At 44.9% G+C, this 14,801-nt stretch overlaps 1 protein-coding gene across 5 annotated transcripts in view; it reads right to left on the reverse strand.

The window, feature by feature from the left end:
* AGBL4 (AGBL carboxypeptidase 4) overlaps window positions 1-14,801 on the reverse strand; it is a 1,333,072-nt gene that overhangs the window by 94,692 nt on the left and 1,223,579 nt on the right. For all 5 annotated transcript variants that reach the window (XM_012776132.2, XM_012776133.2, XM_075998177.1 and 2 more), the window contains one exon: window positions 11,516-11,627. In XM_012776132.2, coding sequence (XP_012631586.1) covers window positions 11,516-11,627 — 112 coding nt within the window. The remainder of the gene's footprint in view (window positions 1-11,515; window positions 11,628-14,801) is intronic.

Genomic DNA, 14,801 nt, shown 5'->3' on the forward strand with positions numbered 1-14,801 from the left:
ACAACAGTATATTTTAAATCCCAAAAATTCATAGTAACATTTTTTTCTCTTTCTTTTCTGAATTCTGTGTCTTTCTGCCCCCTAAATTGCAGTGCTTCGTGGCTTCCTGAATCAAACCCAAGCTTCCTGGGGTGGCCCACAGGGCTCTGTGTGCCTGGCCTCTGCCTGCCACCCAGCCTTGCCTCCTGCCCTTTCTGCTTATGCTCCCCTCGGTCCAGCAAACCAAACTCCTTGTGATTCCCTGCGAATACTCACATGCTTAATACCTGCATCCTCACACACACTTTCCTCCCTGCCTGTAATGCTTCCCCCAGTCTTTGTCTAACTCCTACTCTTGCTTTAAAACTTATCTCAGAGGTTACTGCCCCCAGGAAGCCTTGCCTGACCTGAGTCCCTTGCAGATGACCCTGCTTTACCCACATGGCACCCACAGCCTTTGTCTATCATAACCCTCACCACTCTGTGCTGTCATCATTGGTTTATGTGTCTGGAGCTCCAGACCAGGGGTTGGCAAACTTATTATGTTCAAGGACTCTTTTATTCAAATATATTCCTTATGCTAATAACAGTTACTGATTTTTGAGAATATATGTGCCTGGACAGTGCCTTAAGCAAGTTGCATGCTTCACTTCATTTCATCCTCACAGCAACTTCTTACAAACAAGGAAACTGAAGTTTCTAAAGGTTAAGGGAGCAAAGCTATTGAGTGTTGATTGAGATTTAAACCCAGGCTTGAGCCTGAGCTCTTAACCACAGTTGATACTGTTCTGGTTAAAATGGAGAGGAGTCTCATGTGAGGGGCTTCCTCAGACCACTTGCAATTTTTAAAAAAACCCTTTGAAAATCACTGCTCTAGTCTAGATCATCAGCTCCTTGGGGGAAGGGTCTGTTTCTCATTTGTCTTTGTCTTCCAGTGCTCAGTGCCTGCACCCAAGAAATATTTGTTGAGTGGGTAAATGAATGGCTTTTTTCTTTTGAAGCTTACTGCATAGGGAAGATTATCTGTATCCTTGAAGTGAAAGCAAGCAATGGAAGCCGGAATGACTTGCTGAGTGGGAGAGCATCACGCTCACTGGCCAGAAGGTCAGGCCGTGCCCAGACTGATAAGGCTTCTCACAGCCAGACACTTGGGACCAGTACAGGGCTTTGGAGATGGGCATAGTACTTGGGAGAACAGGGGTAATTTCCTAATAAAAGGTTAAACAGTTCAGTTCTTGCTGGAAGCAGTGATTAGTCTAGTCCCTTTCATCAGAATTCAGCTCTTTCCAACACGGTAAATAATGGACTAATTAGGCATCTGGCTTACTTGATTTCCCATGGCTAAGGCCAATTTCTGAAGTGCAATATGCTATTTGATGTACCAGCATGAATTCTTCCTAGGCTCGAGAGCCTCCCAACAGCAACAACCAAAAATAACTCTCAGAAAAGTTCCACACATGTTGAACATAAAACGCCCTAAAATGTAACCTTTACTCTGTTATAGGATGCTCAGCTGAGTCCCTAATGGGGTAGCACACTGTGTGCAGATCCCAGCCTGCTCAGAAAGGGACACGAAGGAGAGGAGTATACTGGAGGGCTGAGGAATGGTTGGGGGCGGGGGTTGTTATCTGGGGAAGTTCCTGGCAGAGATGACCTGGACGGAAACTGGAGTGGTTAGGTAATTGATTGGAGGTTATTCTAGGAGTGTCAGGCTGCCCACAGAGACTCCTTTTTAGCTCACTGTGGCCTGGATAATTGGGTGACCATGGGATAGGGAAAATGAGGAGCGAGCTTGGTCTGACTTAGAAGCCAGGGTATATGAAATAGATGTTGGTAGCAGGCAGGAAGTGAGAGAAAGATTTTAGAATCTGTGGGCTTGTGACGGAGATCCTATGCAGCTGGATTCTAATGCTCCAGAATTTCCAAATTTATGAAGTTGTGAAGAGGTTTCTTACATGGGAGCTCTTTGTTTTGTTTTGTTTTTGAGACAGAGTCTCACTTTGTTGCCCAGGCTAGAGTGAGTGCTGTGGCATCAGCCTAGCTCACAGCAACCCCAAACTCCTGGGCTCAAGTGATCCTACTGCCTCAGCCTCCCAAGTAGCTGGGACTACAGGCATGCGCCACCATGCCTGGCTAATTTTTTCTATATATATTAGTTGGCCAATTAATTTCTTTCTATTTTTATAGTAGAGACGGGATCTCACTCAGGCTGGTTTTGAACTCCTAACCTCAAGCAATCCGCCCGCCTTGGCCTCCCAGAGTGCTGGGATTACAGGCGTGAGCCGCCGTGCCCGGCCTCATGGGAGCTCTTTGTGACAGGGGATCAGCAGGGGCAAAAATGAAACGGAGAAGATGAGTTGCTGGAAATGCAATGCAGTGAGAATCACCGAGATGTGAGAGTCAGGGGTGCAAAGGGTTTCTCCAGGATGTCTCAGTGCTATCCTGCTGGGGAATGATGGGTCAGATGAGTGAGCTACCGAGATTTCTCCAAACACTCATCTAGTGTCTCAGTGTTGGACTCTGTCAGGTGATGGAGAAACAAGATGAAAAAGACACAAAGCAGAGAGGAAAACCTTCACTAAAACACTGCAGGATGTGCACTTTAACCAAGGGGTGTACCCAGCTCTGAGGGATGCCTGTGGCAATCTGAACAACTACCCTTCTAGAGAGACTGCATTTTAATCAATCAACTGCTCAAGTGGTTCTCTCTGAGCTGCTACCAGTGAGCCTTCAGCCCTGCCCAGGGCAGTGGGGAGGTGGAGGCAGATCCGTTGTGCTAGAGGGGTTTACAGAAGAACTAAGAAATGAGGGCGCACTGTGGGACAAAGTGTCTGGGGAACACTTGGAGAAGACGGGCTTGGAGGTGGGATCTGAAGAATGAGGAACGTTTTGAGAGTGTCTCTTGGCTTGGAACACTTTTCCTCCTCTTTATGCAACAAATTCCTACCCATTCTTCATTATCCTGTTCAGAGGTTAATCCCAGGTTTTAATGAGTGGATTTCTTCTGTCCTGCCCGCCTTCCCTCTCTCTGTCACCGCACACATTGCGAGGGCCTGTGCTCTGCACTGGGTGTTGGGGATATAGAATGACTAAGGCAAAGTGCCAGCCCTCAGTGGGCTCGCAGTCTGCAATGGGGCGTGGGAGCGGAGGCCATGGGAATAGCGAGGCAAGTGACGTGAGAGCCAGGTGCATGAAGTAATAACAGCTCCGTGCCTGACGTAGCAACTATTAACGGTTATTTATGTGCATAGTATCTAATCCTGACAGAAATCCAAGGAGATGGGCCTTGTCATGTTGAAATGTGCAGACTGCAGCCAGCTGCTAGAGGTTTCATGAGGGAAAAATGTGCCCGCCACCCCACCGCAGAGCACACACTTAGGTCTGCTCACATATCTTCCCACCCCTACCAACATGGCCCAGGGAATCAGTAAATAGCCACCAGGGGAAAAGGTTCAATATGGGAACCCAATTTACAGATAGGGAAACAGGCATAGGGAGTTTAATAGAAGTGACTCAAAGAGAACCTTCTAGAAACTTTGCTGATCCCCATGCATATGAAACAATATGTATCTAGTGAGTCATTGAGAGGCATCCAGAATCTTTCAGGATGAAAAGATGTTAGAAAAATTGAAGGGACTAACCAACTTGACAACAACATTACTCTGAAGCAAGAGATCCATCTCTCTACCCTATTTTCTGCTACAGAGTCAAAGTTAAAATCTGGGGAGTTAGAAAAACCATGTCTTTTATCACAGGTGGGAGAAGCTGCCCTTTAGAAAAATAATGATTTCTCTTAAAATTCCTTAAAGTTTCATAAAGCGTCTCAAACTGTTGTAGGAAAAACTGTAAAAATTTCATGAACTCAAAGCACCCCATGTTCTCAGAGCCCTCTGTACAATATTACATTTACTTCAAGTCTTTATTCCCGTATTGAACCTTTCCCCTCGGTGGCTATTTACTGATTTCTCAGGCCATGTTGGTAGGAGTGGAAAGATATTTGAGCAGACCTAAGTGCTGCTCTGTGGTGGTGAAGGGGGTGGTGCATGGATCTCTCATGAACCTTCTAGCAGCTGGCTGCAGTCTGCACAGGTCAAAGGACAGTCCTTTCCACCCTACCCCAGGGCAATGATCCTTCCTCACCTTCACAAAACACTTTACATTCACATACATGGGGGATCTTACTCTACAGCTGGTGAGGCAGCCTGGTCAGGGATTGTTCTTTCCTTTTAGCAGATGGGCATACTGAGGCTTTGGAAACTAACATGTATGGAGTACCTGCTTTGTGCTAAGCACCTTCATAGGCTGTTCTTCTCTGGCAGCAGCTGGGACTTTGCAACTCCGAGACGGCACAGACTGTCGAGGGGCCCTTTGGAGACCATCCTATAACCCCTACCATGTACAGACAGGGTGTGTGTGTAGGGGGATCAAAGGCCCATCGAGAGGAAGAGACTCGCCTAAGGGCACCAGGGAAATTAGTGGTTTAGCACTCCTCCGGCAGAGGAGTTAGTGCTCCCAGCCTCTCTTGCTGCTACACACACAAAAAAGCCCACACAGTTTTAGCTGCCCTGCAGGGAACCACTGGGATAACAAAGTCATAGACATGGAGATGGAACAATGGTTTGGGGACCCACAGTCCAGTTTCCAGAGGTTCTAAAGGCCTCAGTATAATAGTCTGCAAGTGCCCTGGGGATGTGATTTTCAACAAGGGTGGAACTGCCTCTTCCTAGGGGTGATAAACATCCTGCCCTAGGGGGTAAAGAATTATCTCACCCAAACTGCGATGGCTGTGGCCTCTTGTTGTCCTAGTTTACCTCTGAGTGTGTATGTGGGGTATGTGAGGGTGTCCTTTACTTCTCACTCTCCCCAAAGCATGTTTACCCCTTCCGCAGCAAGGCACCCCTCTCAGCCCATGGCCTTGAAACACTGTCAGTTATGAACATGCGGATGCCCCTTGGCTCTAGTTCTTGCTATCTCAGGGCCTTCTAGTCTGGTGACACAGTGAAACCCTGCTCAGGCTGAGGGCGGACCTCATGGACCACTTCCTTCCATCTTAATTAAATGGTGATACTGTGCTTGGCTGTGAGTGTGTGTGTGTGTGTGCGTGCACATACCCTTTGTGTGATTACTTATAACTACTTGTCTATGTGTCTGTTTTTTACTTACTATGTTTATGCTTTTATATGTATGTATTTTCTGGTTTTATCTATGTGAATGCATGTGTTTTCTGCATATTTCTATGTTGCATGTGTATTTTGCAGGTTGGGGTGAATGAGCGCTGGTTCTGTGCGTGCTATTTGACCATGTCAGCAACTACTCTGTTTGTCAAATAAATGTCTTATAATTTATTTATTTGTTTGACAGAAAGAGAGCAGCTTATCTTGAGGACTACAGGAGGTAAGGAAAGAAAGAAAAAAAAAAAAAGCCCAGCCCCGTGTTACTCTATTTTAAAAGCTTCTCCGTGTTGTTATGGCAGCTAATTTTCCTTAAATGATTTAAGGAAACGGATCTGTCTAAAAGAGCTGCAGCCAAGTTGTTATAGCAACACAGGCAGCAGCTGAGGAGGGCCCGTCTCCTCTAGGAAAAGAGGGAAGTCACCTCAGAGCGTAGAAACCTCTCAAAAAAGCAACCCTCGCCTGGGTTCTGACTGACTATGGGGGTAAAGGAAAGGGCTGGAGGAAACACACTCCCCTTCCGGTCAGATCCTGGGGATTCTGCTTAGCAACAGCCCTCATCACTCTTGAGTTCAGATTCCGTCACCCTTCACCCATACTCTTGCAACAAGCACCTAACTGATCTCTCTTCTTCCTTCTTAGTCTCACCTCTCTTGAGCCACTCTCCACACTGTAGCCTTAGCGATTTTCTAAAGCATATATTCTTTATTCATCTGTTCATTCACATCATTCAACATAATATTCTCCACAACGCCGTGCTCTGCGCTAGGTCCCGGGGCTGCAGAAATGAATAGGGTATGTCCTTGAACAGCATGTTAGGGAACGCTGGCCTTTATCCCAGAAGTAATGGGGAGACGCTGAAAGGTTTTAAAGCAGGAACAAGAGACCCAGGTGGATATAAATTTTAGAATGACTCCAAGGTTTCTAGATTGAAGAAGTGAATGGCTGGAAATACTTTTCATCGATCGCTCCCTCCCTTGCTCCGTGTTTGAGGACACTCCTCCGCTTGGATTTTTAAGATTGAGAGAGGGTATGTGCTGGCATATTCCCAACAAGCAGCATTTTGTTCCATTGCCTTGATTTTTTTTTTTAAAGTCATGATAGTTAACTAAATTAAAAATCAATTTAAAAGAAGACCTGAGACTTTGATTTTAGTGGGAAGAAAGCATTGGCCATAGAAAGAAGCCAAACTCATTGGCCCAGTGTTTAAGATCTTTCATGAGTGTCCCCAGCCGGCCCCTCAAGTGCCTCTTGCAGCTCCGTGCTATGAATCCTGCACAGCAGCCCCAGCTGCTGGGGTCTCCCATCCCCATTCCATTGCTTGGCTTTTCCTGAAATGCCTCCTCCCCTTTCCCTGTGAACTCCCTCTTCTCCAAACCATAGCCTCTCCACCTGACGAAGTAGTACCCATTCCTAAAGGCTCAGTCCAAACACAAATTCCTCAAAAAAAGCTTCCTTGGATTCCCCTACCCCCACCCCCATTTTGAATAACCTCCCCCAGACCCATGTTTCCAAAGCACTGTGTATTTTCTTTGTCTTAGCACACATTCCTGACTACCTTGAATTAAAATTTCATAAGGGTCTGGCCTTCCCATCACATTGTAAGCTCCTCCTGGCCTGAGGTCCTGTCCCATTAATCTCTGTAACCCTAGAGGTTACCCAAGAGTCTTGCACATGGCAACATTGAGAGATGCATGTTGCATTCAATTAGCTGAGGATTTTAAAACAAATGCTGCTTTTTTTACTTAGCTTATACTCAACACTTCTCCAGGTGTGTCTATGAGTACATAGTTAGATGCTATAAAGTTAAGGATGGATGGTCCTGGGAAGCCCATCCACAAATGGCCTTAGCTTTTTAAGATCATGGCTTTTTAAATGAGTGTGAGAGGAGAACCCTGTCTGTGGCCTTGTGCATGAGTGACTCTGGTTGTGTGGCCAATTGTTTCAGGGGAAGTCACTGTCATCCTCTATGGATAAAGCCAAACTCCATGGGTAGGGGGTGAGCTCTCGCCTGAAAAGTGATGCCATTTCTGGTGCTTATTAACTAGGGAAGAGGTAGAGCTCTCAGACCTAAAATCAGAATAGGAAGGAGAGAGCTCGACGTAGAACGGAGTTGGAACTGACTGCCCTGGTCTTTACTACCACTAAGGATACTGAAATGTCTAAGCACAGGTGCTGAACAGGAACTAGATGTTTGGTGGGGACAGTGTAAGGACTGGAAAGACAAGGGATCTGGGTGAGTTCTTGGTGGCCAGAGAGAGCACATTTCGATGGTGGGCAAATGGGGAGGCACTGAGTCCAGGGATGGAACAAGTTGATGAATATGATCAGGAGACTGTGTCATGGGAATGAAAGTAGGTGATGCCATCTCAGGTTCTATCCCTGGGAGTTTTGGAAAATCTTAGTGGGTTGCAGGGGAATCCAGGAGAGGGTTTGTGTTGCCAAACCAGAGCCTTCATTAAAGGAGGGCACAGTGATGGTGGGAGTAAAATCAGGGGACACTCTGAGGGAGAGATGAGATTGGGGAGGCATCTGTGTTTCATTGTTCCTTTCATCAGGAAAGCCTTCTAAAACCAAGTCACAGAGGCTCTAGGTTTGCTTCATATTTTCTCAACATTTACACTGAACTCCCTGCTGGGCCCTAGGGACCCTAAGGTGAATCAGCCAGACCCTGCCCCCAGGAAATGATCAACCACAACTGATGAACAAAGGCGCCCCATGCACTGGGCGCTATCACGGGAGTGGAACATGAAATGCTATGTCTCAGATCCAGTGTAGTCCTCTGGGTTAAGCACTTCTTTTTCAAGTCCAACACTTAACATCCAATGGTCCCCAGAGAAGTTAAGGTTTGTGAGCTTTGAAGGCAATGCCATCACTAACACAAGGACAGCAGGCTCTTGTTGCCAGTTTAGAAGCACACAGAGGGCTCATTCCTGGAGCCTTCCAGTGCAGGTTGGAAATATCACTTCTCAGCTGCAGACTGAGTGTGTCTAAATTTGGATGCATCACTTGACCCCACACTTACTGTGTGTCCTGGGTTCCCATCTCAGGAAGGGTGCTGTGTCCACTCTGCTGCCCAAGTCAACACCATGGGCAGCATGCAGGACTACCTCTCCCACCAGCCATGGTCACCAAGTCCCTCATGTCTCGCTTCTTATTATCTTTAGACTCCTCCTCCTCTTTTTGAAGCCCATAGTAGCAGACTCTGTCTCCCAGCCTGTAGCCTGGCACCCTCCAAATCCATTCTCCTAACAGGCACCAGAGGGATTTCTGAAATACAAACCTGATTCTCTCTCTTCCCTGCTTCTAATCCTTCAGTGGCTCCCAATTCCCATGAAAATAAAGTCCAGATTGCACCCAGCACAGGGCCTGAAGGAGTTCAGTGAAGAACCACACTCAGATGGTGGAGGGTCTTGCTGAACTTCTGAAGGAATGAGGCTGTGAACATTTAGAAACAAGTCCAGAAGTTGTCCTGGCAGTTCAGATAGCTTGGAGTTGAGCGATTAAGGTTATGGATGTGACACTAAAGGTCAAAAGTAGAAATGCATTTAAAGCTATTAGAGCAGGCGCCTCAGGGCACTGCAGTGTTTGCAGTTGGGCACAATGATGCCTGAAGTCAAATTTGAATTTGAATCAGACCCAGAAAATGTTTGTTGAGGGTCTGCTACACATCAGTATTGTGCTAGGTGCTTTCACATTGCTTTCAACTAGAGATATCATACAATTTATCATTCAAACCAGGACACTCTTAAGAGTAAAAGGGGGCACTGTTAGAAAATAGTTCAGGACAACAGAACTACCCCAGGAAAGTCAAGACTTATGGCCACTCTACCTATAAGTCACACTTTATGCTTTTGTTTTTGATAATCCTTGATACATTTTATAATCTATATTTATCAGTATTTACTTGTTTAAAGCCTATTTTCCCACTATATTGCAAGGGGTTAGGGTTTTGTTTACTGTTAGAACTGCAGTGCCTGGTAGACATAAACCAGGTATATAAATAAATATTAATATTTCTGGAAAAAAGAAAGGGAAAAAAGGAGTAAGAGATTGGATGAGGAAAGAGGGAGAGGAGAAGAGAGGAAGAGATGGAGGGAGCTGGGATCTTATTCCAGGTGAGTGTGCCTCCTATATTAGTGCCCTATGCCCTTGCTTGGGGCAATAAAGGAATGGAAGAAAATGGCTTTCACAACTAGCTCCTGCATCCAAGGTGTACTTGTTAAGATCTGATCAGCTGATGATCAATCTATTCATGGCATAATAATTTCCTAATATCTCTGTAACTCAGTCTTGCCTGATCTGTGTTTTGCAACATGAATGAGTGCCCAGCTCTTTGTGAGTAAATCCATAACTTCTACTTGATGACGGCAATGGCAGGTGAAGCCTCTTCCTCTTTAGCAACCCTGACCCCCTTCCCCTGTGTTCCTCCCAGATCCACCCCGCCCCATCACCATCCAGTTCTCTCTTTGGGGAGTCATCTAAAACACTATTTTGTTCAACAGCTCCCACTCTGTCATTCCTCCTGGTCCAGTGGCTATTCTTTTACCATGGCCTATTGTTCTCTCTGAGAATTACTGTTTCATATCTGTAAAAACCATATTATATTTGGCACAATGGGATTTTCCATGTTCATTCCAATTCAACTCAACAGTTATTGAATATCTATTGTTAATCAGATCAGAGAAAATACAGGAGCTTTTTCTCTTTGAGGAGGTAGCAGAAGAAGGCATTGTGATTCTAGCAGGGAAATTGTAGTCAACACAGAAGCCTGGGAGGGCAGAACTCAGTGGACTACAGAAACCTAGAACATCAGAAGCAGCTTCTCTCTGCAGGGAAAGCTGATCAGGATGGCATTGAGAGTAAAAGGATTTGGTGAGCACAGTTAACACCTTCTTTTGTAGACAAAGAAGGATGAGCTGGAGAAGGAATCAAATATCCTAAAGCTATGGCTATGCAAACCCTGGCACAGAAGGTGGACTAGGAAAGGGCCTAGGAAAGCAAGAGTCACATAGGAGGGTCGAGATGACAGTTGATTTCACAAGTTTCATAATCAAGATCACTACATTGTACCCAAGGATTTTCTTTTTCATTAATCCTCGCTCTAATATATGCATTTGTTTTTTTTTTTTTTTAAGTCAATACTGAGGTTGATATGCATTTGTTTTTAAGCACACATTTCTGTCTGATCAATATATATGTTGCTGCTTAATTCTGGATATTTTTATTGGCATCATCAACGAGGGAAAATAGATCACCATCTGTCACTTGACAGCAGTCAACGGGTCATAAAATCAGTCATCAGAGTTGGAAGGGACTCAGGTGTGAGTTCACTAGAATGTCTTTCAAACAACTGGTTTTTCTCTCTGTACCATTTTTGACTAAAAGTTGAACACTTTTAGTAAGGCAAAACTCATAGCTCAACCCCCCCCACACCATCCTTAGGCAGTTTTAATTTTTAAAAAGTTCTATTTCTCTATAGGCCCTGCCTCTTCCCATGTCACCTGAATAAAGGTTTGTCCTCCCCTTTCTCTGATAGCTTTTCAGAGATAGAATGATTGTGGTTGGCCTCCTTTCTCTAAGCTATGAAACTCCACTGTCTCCTCCTGTTTCTTATAGACAAGAATCTGCCCCTGTGAGCAAACTTGGTGTGGACACCTGTTGTTCTGTCTGCCTATTTCCCCTTCTTCCTTCTGAAATTGCAGGCCCTCTAGAAACATCTACCATCCTACCCCCTAACTCTAACTATGCGGTTCCAGTGAGGCTGCCCTCGCCTCACACCTCCTTTCCTCTTGGGCCAGAGTTGACTTCCTAAGAGGTGGACATGTCCACCAAACTAGGCCAATCACAATCTTTTTGGAATTAGAGCTAGAAAATGAGGGTAAGTCACTGTAGTGGTGAGAGCCTCTGTATGTGACATGGGTGGTCATGTTCACATCGAGGTGGTCTCCCCCTCGATGTGGAGGTGGCCTCAGTATATGTATATATGACATATGTATGATATATGTATATGACATACCCCCAGTACTCTTCTAACCAATTCCCTATTTTGCTTACGCTAGTTCAAGGTGTATTTCTTTAACTTGTAACTGAAGAGAACTGACAAATGTGGATATGCTCCAATATATTTCCTTCATCCCAGGAGACCTCCACAACTGAACCCAGTGTTTGTGAAGGGAGGGGAGAGAAGAAGAGATTGGGAGAAGGTACTTGGATCTATCAGGCAAGGGATGAGCAGGCCTAGTGCCTCCCTGGTTTTGACCATGTATCACTAACCTGCAGCTCCTAGTGGACTTTCCCAGTACAACATTTCCCTTTCCCAGATCAAGCCATAGGCCAGCAGCTGAGGGCATCCAGGTACTTACTGGGTCATTGTACATCTGGACGATGAGCTGTTTCACCCCATGCAGGGTAGGGTGGGCCCATGGAGAGGGATCCAGCCAGTGACGATTCAGGTCAAACCCCATCAGAGAACACCTAGGCAGTACCCAAAGTAAAAGTCAGTATACACAGGACAAGCTGAGCTTCTCCCTTGTCAAAATACAGTTAGGAATAGGAGCAGTGATTATGCCACTTACCTAGAATTTGCTGTTTTCCAGAGCAGTTCTTAGCAATTTACATGCATTAATTCATTCAGTGCTATCAACAACCCTATGGGGTCCCTACTATTATAATCCCCACTTTACAGAAGAAGAAACTGAGTCACAGAGAGGGTCAAAAGTATTTTTGTGGTGCAGTCTCACTGCAGCATCCATAGACACATGACCACACACACATGCACATCTTCTACACAGTGTGGCCGAGACAAATGCTCAGATCAAAACTATGGGTGTCCCCGCTATTCTTCTTTCACTCACAGCTACAGCTAATCTGTTGTCTTGACCTTCAAAATACAATTCAGAACCCAACACCTTGTTACCACTTCCACTGCTGTCATTCTGAACTTGGAGCAAGGTTCAGAGTATTGCAATCATCTCTGACTTGGTCTCCTTGCTTCCGTTCTTACCTCCTCCCACTCCACTTCCCATCCCTCCAGGTCCCACATATCCAGGGTGCCCCTCTTAAAACATAAGTCAGATCGTGTCCCTTGTCTGGTCAAATGATTGCCTGTTATAAGTAGCATAAAAGCCCCAGTCCTTACAACAGGCTGCAAGCCCCAGCACGGTCTGCCAGGTTAACCTCCCCGACCTCAGCTCCTGCCATTATCCCTCCTCCTCCTTGTGCCAGATGCTGGTCTCTTCACTGTTTCTCTAATGTACCAGATGCTTCCTGCCGTAGGGACTTTTCACAGGTTATTCCTTCTGCCTGAAATCCTTTCCCCCCAGATATCTGAATAACTAATTCTCTCACTTATTTCAAATCTTTGCTGAAATGTCATCTGCTTAGTGACACTTACCTTGACCACCTTCTCTATACTCTCCCTTGGGCACCTTAGATAATTTCACTAAGGCAAATGTAATGGTGACCTCTGCTTCTCTTCCTCTCCCTCTTCCTCCTCTTCTTCCTTCAGATCTGTTGAAAGTCCTGCTTGTGCTTGAGAAGGGACTCCTCATACATAGCTCTGTCCCCATACCTCCAACCCCTGAGTCCTCTCTGGGCCAGCCCAGCCTGAGGTACAACTTCCAGAAACACTTCACTTGCTCACACTTCAAACAACCACTCTCCTTCTCTCCAACCCATCCTTTTCCTATCTCCAGAGTGAGTCTTCCACCTGTATCTGACTATCTTGCTTTCTTGATTGATACTTATCTATGACTGTCCATTGCCCATAGAATAAAATTCTGCTCTTTGCAGGTTTTTAGCCAGATTCAAAACTGATGGTAGCCATGTCGCTCTCATCTCTTTCTCCACCCCAGATTGTCTCTCTTTTTCTTCTCTATCCTTCTGTCCCCGTTTTAACTTCTTCACATCTAATCTTTCAAGCTCTTCTTTATTTCCTTAAGCAATACAATTTAAGCCCTTCTCTTTCCAAGGTACTAATACTTTATCTAAGTTAATCCTGACACCAACCCCATGAAGAAGGGCCTATGAATATTCTCATATTGCAGATGTGGAACAGAAGTAAAGAGAGGTTATAACAGCTTGCTCAAGAAAAGAGGTGACATCAGGATTGGTGCCCAAGCAATGTGACAGCAGACCCCTGAGCCTATGACCCCTTTACCTCATAATAATAGCTGCATGCTCGTTTAGTATGCATTTGCTACGTGTCAGAAACCAGGTTAAAACCTTTCCATAGACTTTGGCACTCACGTACAATAGCTATACATTCCTTTGTGAACTAAAAATAAAATTTTAAGCCCTCTGCTAACTGAACAGCCCACTCTCAGCTAAGGGGGCCCCAGAAACACCTTAAAACTGAGTTCTCAGCCATGACAGGATAGGAGAGAGAAAGCACAATTACATGCATATGATTTTCCTTCATAAATATTCATGACTCCTATAGCTTATTGAATATGTATGTTTGACTACCCCATTCAGTATAAAATATTATTCCCTTTTGTCTTGTCTTTGAAGTGCGTGTGCCTGGCTTCTGGCCGGGGCTCTGCTTCTCAACGTGTTGGAATGGCCACCTGACAGGTTGCACCCTTTATGAGAAATAAAGCTCTCCTTTTTCCAAAGTATAAACCTTGTTCATTTTTTTTGTAGTTAACAAGTGACAGCCACAAAGGGACCCAGGGGGACCCCCAGTTTCCCCTAGTGTGGTTGGAGGTCAACACACCAACGTCTGCACGAGCCCACTGATAGTTCATTTGTCTCCCTTATCTCGCTGGGAGAAACTCAGGTAAGCTCTCCTGGATCCCAGATCTCCTGCTTTGAGGATGAAGATCTTGGAGACTTTATTTCTCTCCACCCCTTCCCTTGTTCTCTTCAGTTCCAGTTCCCTGCATTCCAGACCCCAGAGGGAATGTCTTTCATAGCCCTGAGGTTGTGGGGGCTACCCCAGTTTTCCTGGTTCCTTTTATTCTGGACCCCAGAGGGAAGGTTTTTGTAGGTCCTGGGTTTGGGGGGACCTAGCTGGTCCATAAAGGTTTATGAGGATGCTCATGTGTCAGCACTTGAGGAGGTTGCTTTCATAAAGGTAAGCACAGCTATCACAACTTCAGTTCTAGGAAAATGATCTCTGATCTAATGCCTCAGAGACACTAGTGACTAACATGCTTAAAAAACTATAAAAAATTCTTATAAATGTTTGAAATCTAACCTAAAATGATTTAAAGCTTTGCCGGGCACAATAAAATCTTAGGAGACCTCTAGTTTACCTGTGTATTTCATTAAAACAAAGAGGTTACCAAACCTTCCAAAACAATGAAGATAATGCTATAATTGGTGTTTCAAGTTTTCCAAATGGTATCAAAATTCTCTCATAGCTTCCCTTAATGATTTAAAGTTAAAGAAACTCGAAAAAAAAAAAATGGCACATGCCATTTAGAGTCAACTGTTTCCTTCTTTTTTTTTTAACCTCTCCTTCCATCTCTGCTCCTAAACAATTGTTTTCCTTCTCAATTAGTTTTCTAAAAAAAATTACTCCAAATATTAAATTTGTTTTTTTTTTTCTTCTGTTTAAAAACTCCTCTATGATACCAGCTCCTGGAATGGGACACAGCTGCCTCACTAAACTGATTTATTCACAGAACTATGGAATTAACTAAA

The sequence above is a fragment of the Microcebus murinus genome, chromosome 2 (assembly GCF_040939455.1).
Source record: "Microcebus murinus isolate Inina chromosome 2, M.murinus_Inina_mat1.0, whole genome shotgun sequence".
In the NCBI taxonomy this organism is placed as follows: domain Eukaryota; kingdom Metazoa; phylum Chordata; class Mammalia; order Primates; family Cheirogaleidae; genus Microcebus; species Microcebus murinus.